The sequence below is a fragment of the Plectropomus leopardus genome, chromosome 20 (genome assembly GCF_008729295.1).
Source record: "Plectropomus leopardus isolate mb chromosome 20, YSFRI_Pleo_2.0, whole genome shotgun sequence".
NCBI classification, from domain to species: domain Eukaryota; kingdom Metazoa; phylum Chordata; class Actinopteri; order Perciformes; family Serranidae; genus Plectropomus; species Plectropomus leopardus.
In genome coordinates, this window is record NC_056482.1 from 19377290 (window position 1) to 19398727 (window position 21438).

Below are 21438 nucleotides of genomic sequence, written 5' to 3' on the forward strand. Positions count from 1 at the left end.
AAGAAGACCTTCAGTTGTTTCTATTCAAATTAACCCTCAAATGACACGCACCTGCAGTATTTGACAATACAAACATGAGCCATTTTACACCATTTCAGGGAAAGTTTCATGCTTCAACACAAAACTTGGTCCATTTTTCTATTTTCCTAGACAACAATCCCTCTCGCAGACTCATATCAAGAAACACACACACAATCACACTCACATAAGCACATCTACACACACAGGAAAGACCTCTTTCTGAGCAGGAAACCAGGGTGAAGGGAAAGTAGATGATGGCAACTAAATGATTTAAATTTAACTTGAGCTCTACTCGAGTAGTAAGTAGAAGTATTGATGCTTGCTATTTATCTATGACCTTGAGTCGATGATTATCACAACACAGACATCCACCACATTAAAAAAATCATATTTTTTTAAAAAGTTGTATACTTCTTTGAGTCAGGTATTCTCTGGGCTTCAGGCTGCAAAATTAGCAGGCAATTCTTTGCCAATGGTAGCCATCGGCAACAATCACTTTTTTAAATACAAAAAATAAGGACAGCAAACAGAAAAATGCAAATCCCCAAATATACATTCCTTGATATTTGGTGCATTTGTGATATCTACATATTGCTGTTATAGTATGAACGGGAATCAGACAACACTGCAGTTACATTAGTGCGTTTACTTGTGTGCGGAAAGGCTTCTGTTTTAGAGACATTAGTAGATCACAACAAGCAACCAGTGACTTGGTGAAATCATTTTTAATGGATCTGTGAAAAACAACAGCTGCACTACTGATGTTCTATATACAATTAATTGTGGGTGCACGCATTCATGTATAGCACACCAATTTCAAATTATGTAAAGTAACGTATAAAACGCAAACTACAAAAAAAATTGCTAGGTTACTGTAATAAAGCTTTAAAAAATGGAGGTATAACTGTATAGTTTCTTAATAACTTAAAATACAAAATTACTTAAAAAGGCAAACTTTTTTTTCAGTTTAAGCAACCAAAAGCTGATATTGGAAGTTACTATTATCTGTCATCCAAAAGCTTCATATTTTAAAGTGCATCATGACCTGTTTAATATCATTGGCTAGTAATTATTTTATAATATTCTTTGGTAGGGCATATCTCCTTTTTTCTGGGGAGGGGGGACAGGTGCATAACCTTGTGCATGGAAGGAGGAGAGGTCAAAGGTCATACCAAATCCATGGACAAACACATGCAGCACCAACACCACAGAGCAGAAAAATAATGCAGTGAGATCACAGCAGACCTGGGATCAGATATCAAACTTTGGATTTCTGTCACAGAATTCTCCTGCTCAAAGGTTTTAAATAAAAAGAATACATCCCCGTCTATATTCTTCTGGACAACTTTGACCTTGCTGCTGTCTTATCTAGAGTGAAGTGTAAGAAAGTGATTGCCCATGGAAAACTCCACTCTTGCGACTTGTCTGTATTTGGTAACTTTCTCCTCTTTCTTAGTTAAGCTAAGGTAAGCCTTATAAAAACAGTTTCATAATTCTTTCCAAATGGCCACGAATAAAAAGTCCCTTCAGTCAGATATGACACAAATATATATATATTAAAAAATTATACATCCTCATCTATAAAACCATGATAATCTCAAACTGTTAGAAAAAACATAAAGTCCAAATATAAACAGATATGCATCATGTTTTCAAAGACTTTTCCAGTTGATTCTGACCCAGGTCTGTGAGTAAAGGCCTTCATGGAGTGAACAGGTTTGAGGTGGGACAGATACCTCAGTGGTTACCTCGTTGGCCAGCAACAAACGGGCATACTGACCGACCAGCAGGAGGGAAGCAACGGCACAAAGAGTAGACACATATGAAGTCATCGTGGATAAACAATAACAACATCAGCAGTAACAACAAACAAGCTGCATGTTCATGATCAATTCTGTTAAACATCTTGAAAATGTATAATGACTTTGAGTCCAATGTCACGTTTTTTGATGCAGTATATTATCTGTTGATGTAATGTAATTCATTTTTTCTTGTGTGTGAATATTACATTGAGTGTATTGTGCTCATGAATTAAGAAACCAAGTGTTTTCTGTGACATGTTCTGGTTACGTAACTTTTTCCTCCACTATGTAAGCCAAAGATTCTGACAAAATGCAAAAGTATTTTACTCAATAAAGACCTATTTCCAAATAATGACACACTGACAAGAGCTATTCTAATACAAAAGCTGAAAAAAAAGACAAAAAGATGGAGACAGGGCAGAAATCCCCCAGACTTACTTTCAGTTTCAGTTCCTGCTTCAGGCTAGGAAATTACCTTTGGTGTTATACAGTATTAGCTCATTCCAACAGGCCGTGGATGGAAACATTAAGCCATGTTGACATTACTAAATCCGAGTGAACCACAAGAGCCAAACAAACACACACTGTGTGATGAGCTGCCATCACCTTTCTGTTGCTGTCAGATACATTTTGACATCTTTGTTGCATGTTTGTGGTCAGTTCAACAAGAACTTCAACAGTTTTATGTAATTACATTTTAATAATTGAAAGTATTTTCTAACAACAACAACCAACAAACAAGGCTATAATACTAGCTGATGGTAAGCATTATCCGTGCAAACCCATGTTGTGGTTTTTTTTTGTTTTTAAAGCGAGATTTCCTTCCTCTCTGCTAAACTAGTTTCTCCAAGTTCAAATACTTACACTGTTGTCCTCTAGTTTCTCCCTCCTCTTCACTTTGTGTGTTTCATAGTCTTCCATGAGTGTCTGCATGAAGTTTTTGGGTCTTCCTCCAGAGTCCTCGCTGCCAGCGTCAGACAGGGCTCCTTCTGAGGGTGAGGGTGAGACAGGTGGTGCAGGTCGAACCTTCTCGATTTTTCCTGCATGACAAAGAAAAACACAGAGTTAGAAAATAAATTATCTTGATTACACTGAGCACGAGTGGTTTAATGAACCTATTTTACATTCCAACTGGTGTGTAAACTAGAAAATAATTCAGGTTGTTTTACTTCTAGTGCATATATATATATATATATATATATATATATATATGCAATATATATATGCAATTATGCAACGCAATGATCCCTCAGATAAAGATATCAAATACTTGTGGAAAAAATGATATTTTAGATTTTTCAACAATAAACTTTATCGGCAAAAATAACATCAGTGCACTGAAACAGTAAACTTTATTGGGAGTTTGATCATTCTAAATTAATCCAAGCATCTTCTTTTGCATCATGTTCTCTTAAAAATAAACTTTTGATGTTGTGCATATCGGACAACATGCCGATACTGACAAATCTGTGATGAGGCCAGTATCGGCCGATAAAATCAGTTGACTGATATATCGATGGGGCTCGAATACAGTAGTGACTAACCTGGTGCTGTCTTCGCTGTCAGTGTGAGTCGAGCTGGCAGGCTGTTGCTCTTCATCTTATCTGCTGGAGAAATCTTAGTTTGCCGCATCCCTGTCCTAACAGGGCCGAGGCTGTTGCTGGGGCGGACAACAACAGGCTGCTCCTCCCTCTGTTTCTTCAGCTCCTCCTCCCTTTGCTGAGCCGCTCGGATCTCTTCCTCAATCATGGACAAAGTCCGTTGCTTCTTGGAGCGCAGGCGGAACGGACCACTGGCTGCCTCCGGCTCAGGACCTCGAGCTGCTGCTGCTGTACTACGCAGCTCGGCTGCCTCAGAGTATTTACTGAAGTAGCTGAACTCTGGTTTCTCTGGGCTTGGGGGAGAAGGGGGACGGTAGACTGGGTTTGGCCTGGTAACCGGGGCTGCAGAGACAGGTGCTGGAGCTGGAGCAGGGGATGAGGAGGCAAGTGCTCTGGCATAAGAGGACTGGATTTTGATCCTGGGCCCTCCATTTTTAGGCCTCTGCGGTGGCGAGACGGGTTGAGAAGGAGGTGGAGAAGGTGTCTGGAGCTGTGTTTGCTGTGCTGGAGTGGAGGGCTGTGGCTGCTGCTGTGATTCTGAAGGCTTCTCTTCGGGAATGACTCTTACTTCTGGCCGTCTGTCTGGCTGAGGGGACACGTCAGATGGAGCAGGACTGGAGGACACAGGTGATTGGAGACTAGGAGCTCCACCAGAAGACACAGGAGAGGAAGAAACTGGCACTGGGCTACTTGTAGAAACTGAGGATGGAGACACAGGGGCGCTCACTTGTGAGGAATTCAAGTCAGATGGCTGCCACTCCCCTCCATCCTGAGCTGCCAGGGCGTTTTGGATGGCATTTTGGACAAGCACCCCTGCGTGGTACTCCAGCTCATCCTCTGTTGGACTGCCGCTGGTCTGCCCGTTGACTGGCGTGGTGGGCTGGGGGGTTGGTGGAGACACCGGGGTGAGTGGTAGTGGGGTAGGCGGTAGCGAAGCCCCGCTGTCCGACACATTATCCAAGCTAAACACAGTGGTGTCCTGAGAACGGACAGATAACTCGTCTAATCCCGAGTCAGACTCCTCTGGGTGAAAACCTGAATGGAAGTGGGTCTTTCCTTCCTCCTCATCAGGCAGGATTGTCATCACAGCTCGTGCACAAGTAAACTCTGCTGTGATTCCTTCATCAGACCAGGTCACGTGACCCTCCCCGGTTTCTTCAACAGTGTCACTGCTCCCCTGGCTGCTCCTGGTTACGGATTTCGAAAAGGGTTTGGCGGAGTATATTTGAGGAGCTACATCCCTCTTGGTTACCCCGCCTTGGAGAAACTGCTTCCTGGCAGCAGAGAAGTCAATCTGCTCCTCCACAATGTCCTCCTTTCTGTTTAGCTCTGGGTCAAAGGTCACCATGGTGGGAGGACCTAACACCTGGGGCTGCATATAGAGAGGGGAGAGCAGAATACAAAGAGGATTTAAGCCTTTTTTCCACCAAAATAAGAATGTCTATGCAAGTATTTTAAACACTGTTATAATTAGGGAACAGACTGTTTACCCATTGCCAGTAGACCAGAGCTGCGTACATGGCTCGGTAGATAAGTATGCCTTTGTTTTTATTTCTAATGTGTCATGTTCAATGTCACAGATGGGCCAGAAAACAGATTAGTGAACAGTAGAATTTCTTATTTATTCAGTCTCTCTCTCAAACTCAGCGCTGAATACATTTTGAAGGACAGAGAAGGATGGGCTTTTGTGGATGCCCCTTATTGCATCGCACTGGCAAAGGGGCTAAAATTAGCATGTCCATGTGGGTGTCATATTTCCATCAAGGCAGATCAGAAACAATAGGAGCTGACAAACACCTATGACTACTGCAGAGACATTCGCCCACTGAAGCAAATGCCAGTAGTGAACTTTTCAATTAAATACAAAAGCGAGATACGAGCAGGTGTTAGGTTTTTTTTTTTTAGGAAAAGGGGCTACAGAAATGTAACAACAACAAGGATCACTCTCAAATGTAATATAAAAGCTTAGCAAATCTAATACAGCTAGACTGCAGTAATCAAACACTGTCTTCATGTCCTGCTTCACTAGTTCTAGGTGTATGGGCGAGACTTACCTGTGAGTATGCATAAGTGTTATTCTGTTTCTGCTGCTTCCTCTCCTGGTATTTCTTGAGAGACTCGAGCTGCTCTGCGTCCAGCTGTTCTTCCAATGGAATCTTGAATGTATAAATAAATCAATCCAAAAAAACCAATGAATCAGTTTGTCAGGATGTTGATGGAGTTACACTAGAAAAGAAAGATTAAATGGTAGGCTACCTCCTGAGGAGGGTTCCACCAGCGCTGGGCGATCCCTGGGTTTTTCTTTACTGCCTGGTCTTTAATCAGCTCCTGTCGCTCACGCTCCAGCTCCTGAACCTGATAATGGAGGAAAGAAGAATATGGATATTCATAAAGAGTATACCTAATCATGTGCCAATGAGGCCTTCTAAGAGGTGATACAGGTAGTTAAAGCAGGACGGCCGTGTTCTTTATGTTGTTTCGGGCTTTCTTTATGCAATGTATGGTGTAAAAAAAATCTGAAATTGTGGTAGTTTTGTGCCAATGTGCCTTTTCCTGCTGACTTCAGAGTCCTTTGTAGCCGTTTGCAGTCAGGTTGTCAAACTAGACAGTAATCCAGCCAAAGTTTACCTCTTGAGACACTTCAGAAAATACATTGTCTGATGTGCTCTCTTGAGGATCCACTTGGCCTTAAATGACCTTGTGGAGGTCAAAGAAATTTAAAACTATCAACAACCTCAACAGATGACCCACTGGTGGAAATGGGAGTGTGATTTTGTCTGATCTTCCTGAAGTCAACTATGATTTCTTTTGTCTCAATGACATTAGAAAGTGGTTGTTATCATGGTACCATGTGGTGAGGTCTGTTTCCACTAATCGTTGCTGTTTCCTTACCTTTGATGGAAATATGAACCACAACTAACCTTTTGGGCACTGCTGTCGCACAATGTGCTTGTGTTTCTTAGGCTTAACATGCTTTCAAGTTCAAAATTCCTTCTGTTTAAGCTTTGACTTCTTTTATGATAAAGTATAATATAACCTGTGACTTTGGTCATAAATTGTATAATGCAATAGATGAAGAAAGTTAAAAGATATAACTTAATACTGCACCTTAAAGGCACAGTGTGTAGGATGTAGTGGCATCCGGCAGTGAGGTTTTCATTTTGTCAATACAGACACAGAATCTTGATATAGAAAATTATAGCTGTGTTGTTTATGTTTCTGTGTGTTTCTTCTGTTACTGAATCTGTTACAGCTGACACATTATATAACAGCCATTTACCTCCCCTGAGGGTCGTCTCCTCGTCACCCTAACCTGCTGCTCCTCTCCAGGGGTGAAGAGTTTCGCTGGCCGTCTCTCCTCCTGAAACGCTCTCAACTCAAACTTCGCCCTGCCGCTGGCTGACTCATCTCCCTGCATGTGGCCGTTTGTCCTCATAGTAGAGTCATCTTGGTGGAGGAACGTGGTTTGTCTTTGCCCCTCCACGATGACCGACTGGTGATTGACAGGAGAGGAGGCTGACACGCAGACGGAAGGAGAGTTTCCATCGATACTGATTGGTTTGGTGTGTTCTGGCAAAGAAGAGTTTCCGTTGGTGGGTGTTTCTGAGGCGGCATCTAAAACCTGGTCCAAGTAGCGGATCTCCTGTTGACACAGTAAATAATCAAACTGCTGTCATATGCAATTGCTAAAAGTATTGCCCATTAACGTAGGCTATACAAAAAAAGTTTACAATTTGCATGTTTGCAGACATCAACACATATTTAAATACCGTGTTAAAATAGCAAGTGTATCATCAAATAGCAATAGTGATCATCATGGGAAAATGCACAATGTTAGACACAGCTTACCTGAAGTTATGGTCTCAGATTTTGGAACTGGCCTCGTAAAGACCAAAAATAAACCAAAATCAAAGGCAATTTAAGCCAAAAAAGACTGACAAAAACCAGAATGACTCAAGTATTTTTTTCAGATGTATGTACTGTACTGCATCAAAATTATCCAAATTTATTGAAATTGCAAAATCAGTATCTGGAACCTAAATGCAGCACAATTCAGTTTTTATTATACAGATTGAAGGTTATGTACATGAAACTTAATGGGAATGTTGTCAGATAAATTTAGCCTGCTATCGCTGTCAGTTTAGGCTAATCTCTTCTTAATGTCCACTCAGCCCAAAATAAATTTGCACAGATTGAAATGTTTGATGTGGATAAAATCAAATAAATAAAACAAAAAATTAAAACTTGAGCTGGGTCCTGCTCAGAGAAATGACATACCTGCACCACCTCGCTGTCAGAAGTCTCTACTTTAACACCAACTGCATTGTGGACTCGGTTACTGGGGCTGCTGAGGCAGCCATGTTGGATCTGCTGGCTCTCCAGTTCCATGATTGCAGGCCTGTCAGTGATAACGCTGACTGATTCCTGGAAACTGACGCTCTTCAGGGCTCGCTCTCTGGGTGTTGTGTCACTGACATCCTCGGCTGCCCGCCACGATTTCTGTGTCAACAAACAAACAAACAAAGGACACGTGGGTCAGAGATGCTGTATGGAGAGGCTGTACACTGTCTCATAATCACATCGATAGAAACAATGTTTGCTCTAAGTAGGAATTAAAAGAGAACCTGTTTCTTCTCAGAGGTCAGACCCTTTCCTATGTCTAAATAAACAAACACATAACTCACACAGACACACGTCATACATATAAATCTGTCTGCATTGCAGTAGTAGTGTAAGTTAAACCTCTGCAGCAGCAGGAGAGTGTACTGACTGGATCTTACCACTAGAGAGCACCAATTGCCATTGAGCTGCTTAATGACTGACCAGAAACACAGCAACCATCTTAAGTTTTTAAATCTACTGTATCTTTGTTCAGAGACCTTTACAGTTCTGAATGAATCAGCGTGCTGAATACTTAGCAAATTATTAAAACACAGTGACTCTTCCTGTCTCACATTTTATCTCATACTCTATTTAACAACAGCCAAACTGGCAGATGGGATGGCAGTTTATCAATTTCATTGTTTTTGAAGAAATGTTTGTTGAAGAGGCGAGACAGGGAGGTATCTAAAGCTTTTATAACTGCAGCTGGGGATTACCAAAACTGTATGAACCTCTCGACAGTATGTGTTGATTAAAACAGCAATTATCTTCTCTTATTTAAGGATCTGAGTCAGACAGAATCACTTAACACTTAAACATAATACTTATTCTGCATGACGTTTGTCAGACGTGTTTCATGAGAAAGAGAGTTCAGCAGCTTCGAAGATATTTCATTTCTGATGGCTTCACATTTGCTCTAATACACAAACATTGACTCTGTGTGTGTTCTTGACCTCAGCTGCTCACATATCAGCGTCACTTGCGTGTGTTTTGGATTAAGTGCCTGGCTCAAGGTCACACCATCAGTAGTTGTTGTAAAAGGACAAAATGTAATTGCCAAAATCCAAATGTCCCTGCTGAGCTGAAGGTATAACTGCTCAATGATGAAATAAGTATGTAACAAAATGAACTTCTAAATGAATTTAAGCGTTCTGACATGCACTGCATTTATCATGAACTAATATTTTTATCCAGTGATGTAATCATGATACAGGGGAATAGCAGTTTACACAATTAATCAATACATTGTCATGTCATTACTGAGAGCATGCTATGCCCTTATGAGGCAATAACTACCAGATACTGCAATACCGTGATATTACATAAATCATTGGGATTCATGAGAGAAATTTTGACTAATTTTTTCCCCCTACATTTTAAGAACCAAACTCTGTTTTCAAAATATAGCCACAAGTGGCAATTCCAGGATTCAAGCCTACATGGACTTTTAAAACCTGAAAGCTGAGTCAGATCAAGAACTTTGACATTTTAGGATGCCTGCATTAAAGATAAACAACAGGTTTTATAACAATGGGAAAGATGCTCATTCACTTTCGTCCAAATCTCTACTGGGCCAGAACAATGTTGCTTTCTATTGGTGAATTGCACAAACATTTTGAGGACGTTTTATTTGCTTTGTCAAAAATTCCACGGAATTTGGAGATGTTTGGACAAACTGTCATTAATTTATGGCCAAATTTTGCGAAATACCAGTGAACTTGTTTGGAATTGGCGGAGCCTTTCAAAATTATTTTACATAAGTGGTTTAAAATTAGAAATGAACATACCCTGCATGTTTTGTAAGGATTGGAAAGACAATTTCTGATTTGTAGTCTTATTTGTATTTTTCCAAGCCCTTTATGTGCATTTGTGGTTGATTTGAATTAAACTTTCAAGGTATGTTTCTAGTACTTATGTAGACAATTCCTGCAAGCTTTGTGATGATTGGCTCAACTGTTCTACATTTATTTTCTAAAATACTACAAACTCCATACTTTACTACCACATTAATTCACATAACAACCTTGATAGGCATTTGAGGCAGCTGTGGCTCAGAAGACAGAGTGGTTGTCTTCTAATCAAAAGGTTGATGGTTCATTCCCTGGCTCCCTATGTGTCATAGTGTCTGAGTAAGATACTTAACCCCAAACTCCAAATCAGTGTGTCCATGTAACTGGTTATTGCTCCTAACCTTGCATGGTAGTCTCTGCCACCCATGTGTGAATGTACGTGAGAAATGGTGAATGCTGGATTGTGTTCTTTAGCACTTTGAGTGATCACTACAACTAATACAAGCCCTGTATAAAAGAAGTCCATTTACTATTTCACTTTGTGAGTTTTCAGGGCTTGAGTGTTTGGTTAAAGGACACATTGGTAGGTACACTGGCATGCAGGGATCAAACCTGTGACCTTCAGCTTTTGTGAACCATCCACCTGATACATTCCAGATCAACGGTTAGCAAGCGGCTACATTTACACACTCCTGTCTTCACTGACCTGTCCTTTTCGACACAGGCTGCTAAAAAATACTCTATTGACTTCCTGTTTTACTGCCTTGTACCAAGCACACCTCGACTCCGAGGATGTGTTTACTCCCATGAGGGGTTGTTGACCCCTGTCTTTGTACCATGTCAGCATGTGCGTGGTGCTTTAATGAGGAACACTTTAGTGAATTGGATGACTGTTCGCCTCTACATGAGGCGTTTCTGCAGAAATCAGTGGCCGACTTTGGTCAGACTTATCAACATAAAGAGGGCGACCTAGACTTCAATATGGATAATTTTCTTTTCTTTATCTACCTATTCCTTTTTCTCTTTGGTCCCTCATCCCATTGCTCCCTCTTTTTGTTTTCCTTCCTCTCTCTTCTATCAGAAATGTTAAAGTGAAGAAAAACAGTGGTCAGTGAAGTCACATGTTGAATTATAACACCCTGCCTAAAAAAGCCTCCTCTTGTCTTAACTGAAGCAACACTCTCCTCCTCAGCCCTGTCTCCACTCTTCTCTCCTCCTCCCTGCTACCCTCATGTCTCCCGTTTCTACTGAGAGAAAAAAGAAAACATTCTCTGAGGGCATTTTGTTGACCCATCTGGCTCAGTCACATGCTAAGACTGTCTCATGAAGTGTGTGGGATATATAAATCTTATTCTTTTAAAGGAATACTTAAAAACTTCCCAGTTCAAATCTATTGATGTCACTATCACTCAATACAACGTCCATTCTACTACGCTCTGTGTCAGAAATGATAAGGAAACCAACCTAACCAAAACACAAATTAAAAAGACAGAAAAGAGGGAAAAAAAATCCATGCTACCAGATCTGTGAAGCTGTACTTTGGGAAAGTAGAGGTTTGAGCTAAATGTTAATATAAAGGGCTCACAATGACAATGCTTAATGTTGATGTCAAGCAGGTGTAATGTTTAACATGATCATCATCTTACTTTTTTTGTGTTAGCATGCCAATATTTGCTAATAAGTACTAAACACAAAGTACAGCTAATGGGGAAGTCACTTGTTTTGCAGGTATTCTATGACACAAACCATATGACAAATTGAAGTTTTGATCTGATGGTTGCACTAGATCAAAAGTTAGGAGATGGCCAAAGTGATTATAGTTTGTACATGAATGTGTGTAACAAATTCCAAGGTTTTTAATTTCAAACACCTTGAGTTTCCATTACATGCTCCTGCCAGATTATAAATAAAAATGTACCTATTGACTGTAATTCTACCCAGTACTCTGTCAGAAAATTTTGAGCATCTAACACTTAATTTCCTGCATTCTGGTGAATTTTTCTGCATCAATTTATGTTGTAAATGTCTTTAATTTTGTCAAAATGAAAGTCCTCTGCCAGAAAACAAAATTAGAGATGGCCGCTCTGTACATCAATAGCAGTTAAAACTTAAGTAATACACTGATTTTTAGCACTTCTGTCTTATTCATGTTTTATTAAATCCGTCATACACACAATCCTATCCAACTTCAATCTGTAGACATGATGCTACATTGTTGCACAAATTACAACAGTGAAATGTGTTTAGCTAGACCTGGAACTGCGAACAACATTGTGGCTTTCCTACTTAGTATACTGAAAGGCTGTCAACTCGGCTGTAAGGTCATTTCATTTAAGATTCATTTAAGATTTTTTTGTGGAAAAACAATCATACTGTTATTGAGCCACAAGCTACTTTATCAGCATTTAACTTCAGCAAAGTTAATTGTTTGTGTATCTTTGTCTATGACTGACACCACACAAGATTACTTTCATCTCAAGTATCCTGTCTACCTCCTTTGTTTTCTTCACACTCCCACACTCAACAAGTCAAATTATTTTTTACCCAGTTAATGATATTAGTGACCATGTGGGGACCATATGTCACTTCTATGTCCACACTCACACAGATGAGCTTGTCTGACTTACATTTGACCCATTGTACTGCATGTGTATGTGCGTGCATGTGCAGGAATGTGTGTGTGTGTAGGAGTGTGTGTCAAGCGGGCAGGACAGTACAGAGGGGGAGGATATCCTGTTACTGCCTCAGGAAAACAGTACTATAGTGCAGGAATGTCTCATATGCAGTGTTATTCAGCTATACACACACACAATAAAAGGAGTGTGTGTGTGTGTGTGTGTGTGTGACTGCAGTTGTGCAGCAGTGCGTGACAGTGTGGTCTTTCAAGTGTGTGTGTGGTAGGTGTGTATTCACACGTGTGTTTCTGACTCCCATTGAGGTGAACTGACATTCCAGGCATAACTAGCTGTCCTCAAGGCTCGGACTCTAATACTTGTGATGAGGGACACTGTACACCCTGGCTGGCCAGCTAAAGGAGCAAAGTATGTGTGTGTGTGAGTACATTTATGAGCGTGTGTGTGTGTTAGTGCAGAAAGAAATCATGTAACTGTAATGAAAATGCTAAAATTCTTCATGGTTTGTTTGAATTTCTGGAGACACCAGAATGTTTTATTACTCTTGGACCAGAAGTAAAGTTTCCCTTAGCATGTAAATACTCGGAAATGTCAATGCAACTGTAACGTGAATGTGAAATACAATGTTAATAGTCCTAACAGTCCCGCACCCTTACCACCACAATGTGTCAACTGTGTTTGTCTTTTGGCTTTTTCCAAAAAAGGCTAAAGAGTTACAAAAATCTTAAGGAAGATTTTTTGACCAGTCTTGCCCAATTCATGGGTCTATTTTAGAGTGAGGACATGACTTAAGAGATTTCAATTAGTATTCAGTTGGTTTAAATTTGGGTGACAATTCAAGGTCAGATTAGAGAAAAAAGGATAATTTTAGTCTTAAAGCTAAACTTAGGTTGCCTTAATTTATGAACCCCAGAGTACAGGATAATAGCGCTCAGTGTGTTAAAGGTCCGGTGTGTAGGATTTAGGCAGATATATTGGCAGAAATGCAATATAATATAGATAATAATATAACCAACTCACCCCTTTTTCCTCGATGAATGCAATGGAAAGTCATGAATAGTATAGTAATAAAGCACGAGTCTATCTGAGTCAGCCAACTATTACTGTCTTATGCTCCGTCCAAGTGCTGTCTCATTCTCCGCCCTTCGTCATTCCCATCACATCTGGAAATACTTTCCCTCTGACTGTGATGCACAAAAATCACAAACACACACACAAACTAAAAAACATACACACTCAGCTGCGTGCCTGAGACGCTGGGGGGTTTACCAGAATATGAATTCACCCGAATACTCCCCGACGGGAAGTACAACACACAAACACAGAACACACAATCTTGACATCTCTCCCAAACTCGTTTTCCGTGCCATTAATATCGCGTCACAGGCTTCCACTGTGTGGCAAATGTGAAAATGAAAGCCTGATGATCCTCTATCACACACACACACACACACACACACACACACTAAGCTCCTGTGTAACCCAGTGCAGTCAGTGTTCCCGGCTCTGTTTCCTGGCTAAATATGATCCTGTGTAGTAACTGGAGCCGGCTGCTGGTTTAGCATGGTGTTCTTGTATCCAAACAGTGTTACCTGGCACTTATTCATGATTTCAGTCAGTTAACACAGTTTGGAGGTGTCGTCATTCGCAAACTTAACGTGAATAAAGTGACACATAGTAGGTAACTGGCAAGTGACAGTTGGTATAAACATAAGACCAGAAAAGAGGCGTCAGTGAGGCCAAAGTGTGCAATTCCATTCTCATGACTTTATGTTGTAACATCTGGATAACCTTTGCCACAAAAACTGATTCTCAACCTTGACATTGAGACTTAATCTAATCCAAAACATATCTGGTGGGTGTCTAGTCTGACACTTCCATCACTTTTTCCTGTACAGTATTACAGTTCCTGTTTGTCCTTTGTAGGTAACATTTTATGTATTTTCTCATCAACTCAAACTAAAATACAACTTAAAATGCAGACATGCCATAAAAATACCTTAAAACAGCAAAACAAAACTGTCGTACAAACCCAAAAAATTAACTAGGGTTGGTACTCACCTGCTGCTCTTACAAGTATTCTATTTCAGTGATATCTGTCAATCCATGATGTGATTTTTAAATGTAAGCTTCCTTTAGTATTGTAATAATACAGTAATTTCTACCATCTATGTACTTCTAATAATCTCTTCTTATTTAGCCCTGTTCACTGCAGTCCAGCCTCGGTCCGTCCTGTTCCAGATAGTGGGAGTGCCGGCCTTTTCCCTGGCCAAGCCTTTTCCTCCTCTTCTTCTCCTCCTTTTCCTCCCCTCCCGTCTCTTTCCTCTCCTCCACAAAGCCTCTCCTTTCTCAGTAACATTCCTGCCGGCTGCTTGCTAAGCTGTGATGTCATGGGCTGAGTGTGTGTGTGTGTGTGTGTGTGTATGTGTGTGAGCGTGTTTCTCCAGATGCCCTCACCCACAAAGACCCCTTCTGTGCAGGCCCTCGAACAAACACACACACTCCAAAAACATCCACCCTGTGGCTCCCCACTCCTCCCTTCCTGTGTAAGACCGAGCCCTGTCTTTCCCCTATCCACATGTACGTCGCTCGCCCACTTTAACCTACCGGTCAAAATCTGAGACAGAGAGGAGATGATGAAGAGATGATGACTGAAGAAAGGCGGAGGAGGTGATAAGGGGAGTAATGGGATTTTCTTCTGTCATCGTCACTATGGGATTGTTGACTCAGTCCCATATGACTTATGAGGGTGATGTACTGGTTGTATTCACCTTTTAATAAAAATATAAATGAAATAAAACTTGCTGCCTTATCCTGCATACAAAGTATTTAATTGTTGGTGCTTTTAATGGAGACTTAACAGTAACAGGCTTGTCTTAATGATGTTTAACCATGAACCAGATTAGCAAAACAAAAAACAACTGTAAAAAGTTACAAGAATAAAAAGTTAAGTAAAAACAAATTTAAATAAAGGAAAATGATCTCAAGTATTAAGTTAAGTATATAATTAGGATAATTAGAAAAAAATGTTTTTTTTGACATTTTCACCTAGTTGTTTGATAATATCTAATAATCCATCCCAGCTAATTTTTAGATCATTTCCTTGTCATCTTTTACTAATTTTGTGGGGGATTTGTGGGATGTTTCTTGCAAAGTTGCTCATTATGTTTTGCATGTTTTAAAAGAAATCAAACAAATTCTCAGAGGATAAAATGAATGAAAGACATCTGAGTCCAGTACAAGAAAACTGATGTTGATCCAGGTATTGGTGGGTTAAGAGGCTTGTCCACAATTACAAATAAAAACTTAATGAAAGAAACCAAATCTTATTCAATATTTGGCCTAAAACTATGAAAAAAACCTTATCAGCTCTTGGTTACCTCAATGCCAGTATAAAGAGGTAAACAGATCAGAAATAACATTTTTTTATGTCATGCTAATGCTGCCAGTGTGTATTACTGTTGTGTGTGAGTGTGTACCTGTCGGGTCATAGGATCAGGCCTGTGGAAACCAGAGCTGACCTGAGTCACAGTTCACTTTCTCTGCTCACAAGCAACACATCGAGACGCACTGGAAACACTTTCCCCGAATTTACAAGAGCAATTAGCAATATTGTGTCAACGGCTGCTAAATGATAGAGGATGGTGCTATAAGAGTGGTACTGATGTCAGAATGCCTTTCACCAATTAGTGCTATGAAGATTCATTTTTAAAAGCCAAATGAGCAAATGACAAAGCAGTTTTACTGAAGTATCTGACAGAATGATATATTGCCTCTTCCCTGGGCATTACTTTAGTTCTAATTAGCAAATTGTCGACACACAACAGTGAAAACTGTGAGATACTGAACCAGGTGTTAAATACATGGAGGGACTTGTCACTGTCAGAAACTGGCTACAGACAGCGCAAGTACAATTAATCAATATCCCCATTTTACACTGTCCATTCAAGGGAGTAATATCAGACCATTATGCCACCTTGCTGCTCTGTATATATGGTACAAGTTCAGAATGGAGGGGACAAAGTCTCATCTTTAAGCCCGCAATAAAAGCAGTAACAGCACTGAATCTATGACAGACAAATTGGGAAAACAATGAGATCTGTTGGGGTGCAGTGTTAGCTTGTGTACTATATGACATGATTGCTGCCGTCACACTGAATGTCCTGCTGAACACCATTTAAGTTTTAATACCTTGTATGGAAAACAAAACAAATCACTGAATATTCATATTGAACTGAATCCAGTTCAACTGGCAAAATTCTGATTTGGGTACAGCCCTACTCGTTACCCTCTGCACAGAGATCAGCTGCCATATGACAGACACAGTAAATGTTGTTGCCATATGAATTCCATTTTATATTATGCCATTGTTATTGTTCATAAAGGACTGTCAGTGCATATGTTATATGTCACAGTGGAGGCCTATTGTTTTCTATGTCATGCCTCTTTTGATTCTACGATGCCAGCACACACATAGGAGCAGCTGATGCCACTGTTGTCTGATTCTGTGTAAAAATGCAAAGCCGGCCCCTTTGCGTTATCACTGTGTAAAAAGAGCTAACATCTTTGATGAATGCTAGGGTTGATATATCACCAAACTTTTTTTTTTCTAACATTGTACAACAAAATAAAGTTAGATTGTCCACAACTTCTCGTTTTAATGCCACTGCCATTATTTATCTAATCAGAAAATTATTTGAAATCAAGAGATAATGTTGAGAACAGCAGGGTGTTCTGGAGGTCAGAGAGGTCATCCTACTCTGTAGCTAAAAAGGAAGGCAAAAGCCAGTGTGTGCCCATTAACAGCTGTGCATCCTGTCAGAAAGTGACAAACAGCTTTGTCCCTGCTAGCTGACTAAGTGCGAACTTGCCTGGATAACATCATTCATAAAAACAGAAAATTAAATGTTAATTGTGCCACTCAAGTAAATTCCTAACACCCTTGTCCCTTTTAGGTGCCCCTATTTAAAACAACTTGCTGGTGGGTTCCCAGGCTATAAATAACTCTGAGCCATATGATGAAGAGAAATCGGTCACAGAAAATTGGGACAGTAACCCAATTATTGCATACACGCTGGGGAGTTCAATTCCTGCATGGGTTGTAACACACAAAGAGACTAGTGCTGGTCATTCTGCCAATGCTAGTGATTTAAATAAGTAAAAGTTGTGCGGTAAATGACAAGAGAAAGAAAGAAAAAAGAAAAGAAAGAAAATGGAAGACATAGGAAAAAGATACAGCAGGAGCTTATGTGACGGTTTATTCATGTGACTGTATCTGGGTCAACACTATCCAATCAATAAAGAGTAGTGCCCAGAGCAGTCATATATCATGGAAGTTGATTGATCAGAAACTAATGACACACTTAACCATCGCAGCATGCCAGAAAGACAAAAAGATCCAGAGACTCACAACTACACTATGCAGTACAACAAATACAAAAGACGGTGCACACCGAGTAAGAAACAAAAGAATTTACATGAGTAAGAACAACAAAATAGGATCAACACTTAATCACATTTATCACTACTTAGTAATTAGGTCATGACCTCCATAGCCCCTGGGTATACAGTCTGTGTGTGTTAATGCAAATCATTAATTTAAAATACAATATAGAAGAGAAATAATGCAACTTCACATTACAAGTCAAATAGAGGCATATTTAAAGTCACAGAGGCATTTTTCATTGGTGTCTTTTGTTCATTATTTGACACATTTTGGACTGAAGCAGGACATTTACTTGAACATCATGTGGGTGGTATGGTTATTAAATTCTCAATTATTCAAAACAGGTTTGGCATGTAATTCTGAGCTTTACAAATTCCACATTTAGAGATGAGAAGATAATACAGTATACTTTCCTTCATGAACGAGAAGGGGTTTTTTTCACACTAAAGACTAAAGGAGATGTTTTTGATGTTCAAAATAGAGGTTTTCAAAGCATTCCTTAAGGTCTGCAAACAACCACTTTACAAGCACGATTTAGCTCAGCCAAATATTCCCACTGTCAATAAGAACTGCTTAGCCTTCTTAAACTAATTGTTGCATAATTTATGAAGAGATAGGTGGTGAACACATTGAGGAAACTAAAAGAAATGATACAGAAATGTTGGATATTTTAATGTAAGAAAGTATTAGTTTTAAATGGAAAATTACAGCATTACACGTTAAAATAAAGCACAATTTCGTATCCGCTCAGTTTCTCTTTTCAAAACAATTTAAAAACAGATTTTTGTAAATATTTTAGGAGACATTCGACATTTGCAGAACAGGGAGAAAGACTTCAAAATGTTGTCTCAGTTGAGGAGAAAAGTGTCAGTCATCTATTGTACAGCCTAACTGATACAATGTCTGAGGCGAATTTAACAATGGACAAGGGTTTTTCCATGCTGAAAAATCCTATCAAAAAAGCAACTCCTTTCAAATAAAAGCTGCCAACTGCTGAGTCCAGCAGTGCCTGCAGTGAGGGACAACGCCCTCTTACATCCTTCAGTCTCATACATTTATTTTTAAAAACACTTAGGAATTGCTGGACAGAGAGCTGAGACACTGAAAATGTATCTAAAGACTGGCGGTGAACACTTTATGACAAATGATGCTGCAAACTGGAGGAAGCAACTAATTGGATAAAAGCCTATCACAGCTCTCAGGTTATCTAAACAGGAAACCAGGAAGCTGCGCTAACTTGTATCCATGGAAATGGCACTCAACACAGGAAATACACCAAAAAACTAGAGGCCACCTGCCCACAAAACACACACATGCACACATGCATGCACGCACGCACACACACACACACACAATCACAAACTACAAGCAACATGCTGCAAGGTTCATTGGGGTCAACATTTGACACAATAAACAGTCCAAGAATATCAACATAAATTCTCTTTAGCATTGGTATACACCAGTTTATGGGCTGAACATCGGCACTGGCCGATATTCTCCTTGTTGACTGTCAGCGACCCATCAAAAATAAGATGATATTCACTGATGGCAGTGGCCAATGTTTTTCTGTTGTGTATGTCCGTAAATGTCCACAAACTGGGAAAACAATGAGGTTTAGGAGCACCTTCTGCGCAGAGGATGAGATCAGCCACCATATATCAGAGAATATAAATGATTGTGACTGACATGTCATGTCTTTGTTATTGTTTAGAAAGCAGTGCCGACCCATACATTATATGTCACACATAGCGGCCGATGCTATTGTGTTACATGTCACACCCCCTCATGCATCTTTTGATTGCAGGATGCTGCGATGAAGTGTTGATCCTATTTCGCTGTTCTTACTCATCATTGTACTTGAGCAGAATGATGCTGTTGTCGTTTGGCTCTGTGTTAAAATACAGGAGCAGCATAAAGGGGGGACTTCTTTTTAGCCTCTCTGTTTTAAAGGAGCAGCTGTAAAATTACTATTGACGCATCAAGATCAACACCTTATTTTCTCCCAATTAACGCTTCATTGTGAACAACAAATCCATGTTTAAATTAGCAGGAGGGGAGCTAGTTAATGTTAGCTGTTAGCAGTCAGTGCCTGAAACTAACAGGTAACAGAGGTTGCATTAAGTTACATGATGATGCCTTTAAGGTCTATTCAGTAAAAACGAGAATTGGGCAGTGGTAAATAATAAAGTTATCATGATGCGTTAATCTTGTAAAATTTAGTTTTGGTCGAGAAACGTGTATGAATACATTTGTTTGAAGGAGAAATTTGTTTTTATTTTTGCAGCAGTATAAACAAATATTTAAGAAGAAATTATGATAGACCTATATTATAAATAGTTAAAAGGCTTTTGAAGCAGTACTGGGGAAAAAAGTATGTCATGTTAAAAATGTTATATTAAAGATAGCTTCACAAATTAAAAACAAGACAAAAACGTCAACAGCAACAAGAACACATTGGTATCAGCTTTTGGCCAAATCATTATTATTGTATCTATTCTGGCTGAGAATTTCAAAATTGATGCATCCCTTCTCTAGTGTGTTTGGAAAGTGGCTTATTTGCTTGTTAGTTTTACACATTTTAGAGTTAAATATTTATGACCATGGCTTAATCTAATCTACAGATAGCTGTTAGCAGTACTGAAACAATATCCTCAAACCCACGAGAAGGCTTCTGAGAAGTAAACAGTTCACAGCCAAGCAGTACAAAATCAATAAAGCAACATCCTTCCCTGTTTAAGAAGCCTCGTGAGTCTCTTGTGTATCTCCACCCAGCTTCATTTACAGACCCACAAACGTAGTGATGGCAACAATAACAATGAATGCGATTTCATCTACCCATTGCCCGAGAACTTGAAACAACAACCAGACTGAAATCATGTTAAGAAGCCTTTTAAGTTTTGAGTGTTACAGAGGAATGCATTGCATGTCTGGACTCATGGCAGCTATTTGTGTCCCTTTCCAAGCCTCTCATGATACCACTCACACACAGCCCCAGACCCCCTAAGACCCCTTCACGAAACAACAACAAAGGGCCCGACAGGCGCTTCAGTGAGACTCTCGAGCCTGAATACTAATGCTACACTCCACACAGATGGAGGGCTCTTCTTAACCAGAAAGGTCTGTAGTCAGAGAGTGTGACCGCTCTCCAAGTACAGGACAGCGAGCCAGATTAACACTCCCAGCACAAGTGTAGGACTAACTGGGGCAAAATACAGTCTAGCAGTAACACTGAACAGCCATCCATTATTAGTTATGTCTTGGACTGAGTACAGGCACTGACTGTATTGCTTTTTATAACTGGAGCCCAGGTTTGTGTGTGCAATAATATTTCATACTGTGACAGTAAAACAAACTGTACTTTGCTGGGCACATTGCCTGGTGAAATGGTGCACTGTGAGTGTATTATGTGAGAGTTAGTGTACAGTGAGTCAGTCACTGCTGTAAAATAAGCTCTGTTTAAGACCCCTATGCACAGCAGAGTTCAACTTGATCATCAGTTGGCGACAATTACGCCGTCGTAGATTGCACTGCTTATACACTGCTATGTACTGTAGCTAAGACATTAATTATATGAAAAAAAATGACTAACTGAAAATAATTCAATCACAAGTAATTTACTAGCTCTGCCAGCAGGAACCAAGAAATAGCTAAAGCCACAAAGAGTAATAAGTTAATTTGATTAGCATCTAATCAACAAAATGGCCCAGACTGCTTACAGTAAACGAGGAATAATGTGGTCATAAATTACAAAGGCCAGAACTG

The 21438-nt window shown here is 39.8% G+C and overlaps 1 protein-coding gene across 3 annotated transcripts in view; it reads right to left on the reverse strand.

Moving 5' to 3' along the window:
• Positions 1-21438, reverse strand: part of LOC121959726 (A-kinase anchor protein 2) — a 106988-nt gene that overhangs the window by 4299 nt on the left and 81251 nt on the right. For 2 of the 3 annotated variants that reach the window (XM_042509195.1, XM_042509197.1), the window contains 7 exons: positions 7703-7924; positions 6705-7067; positions 5681-5779; positions 5479-5580; positions 3368-4796; positions 2688-2863; positions 1758-1796 (listed from right to left, as the gene is read on the reverse strand). In XM_042509195.1, the coding sequence (XP_042365129.1) occupies positions 1758-1796; positions 2688-2863; positions 3368-4796; positions 5479-5580; positions 5681-5779; positions 6705-7067; positions 7703-7924 (2430 nt within the window). The remainder of the gene's footprint in view (positions 1-1757; positions 1797-2687; positions 2864-3367; positions 4797-5478; positions 5581-5680; positions 5780-6704; positions 7068-7702; positions 7925-21438) is intronic. The other variant, XM_042509196.1, reaches the window with a different exon arrangement.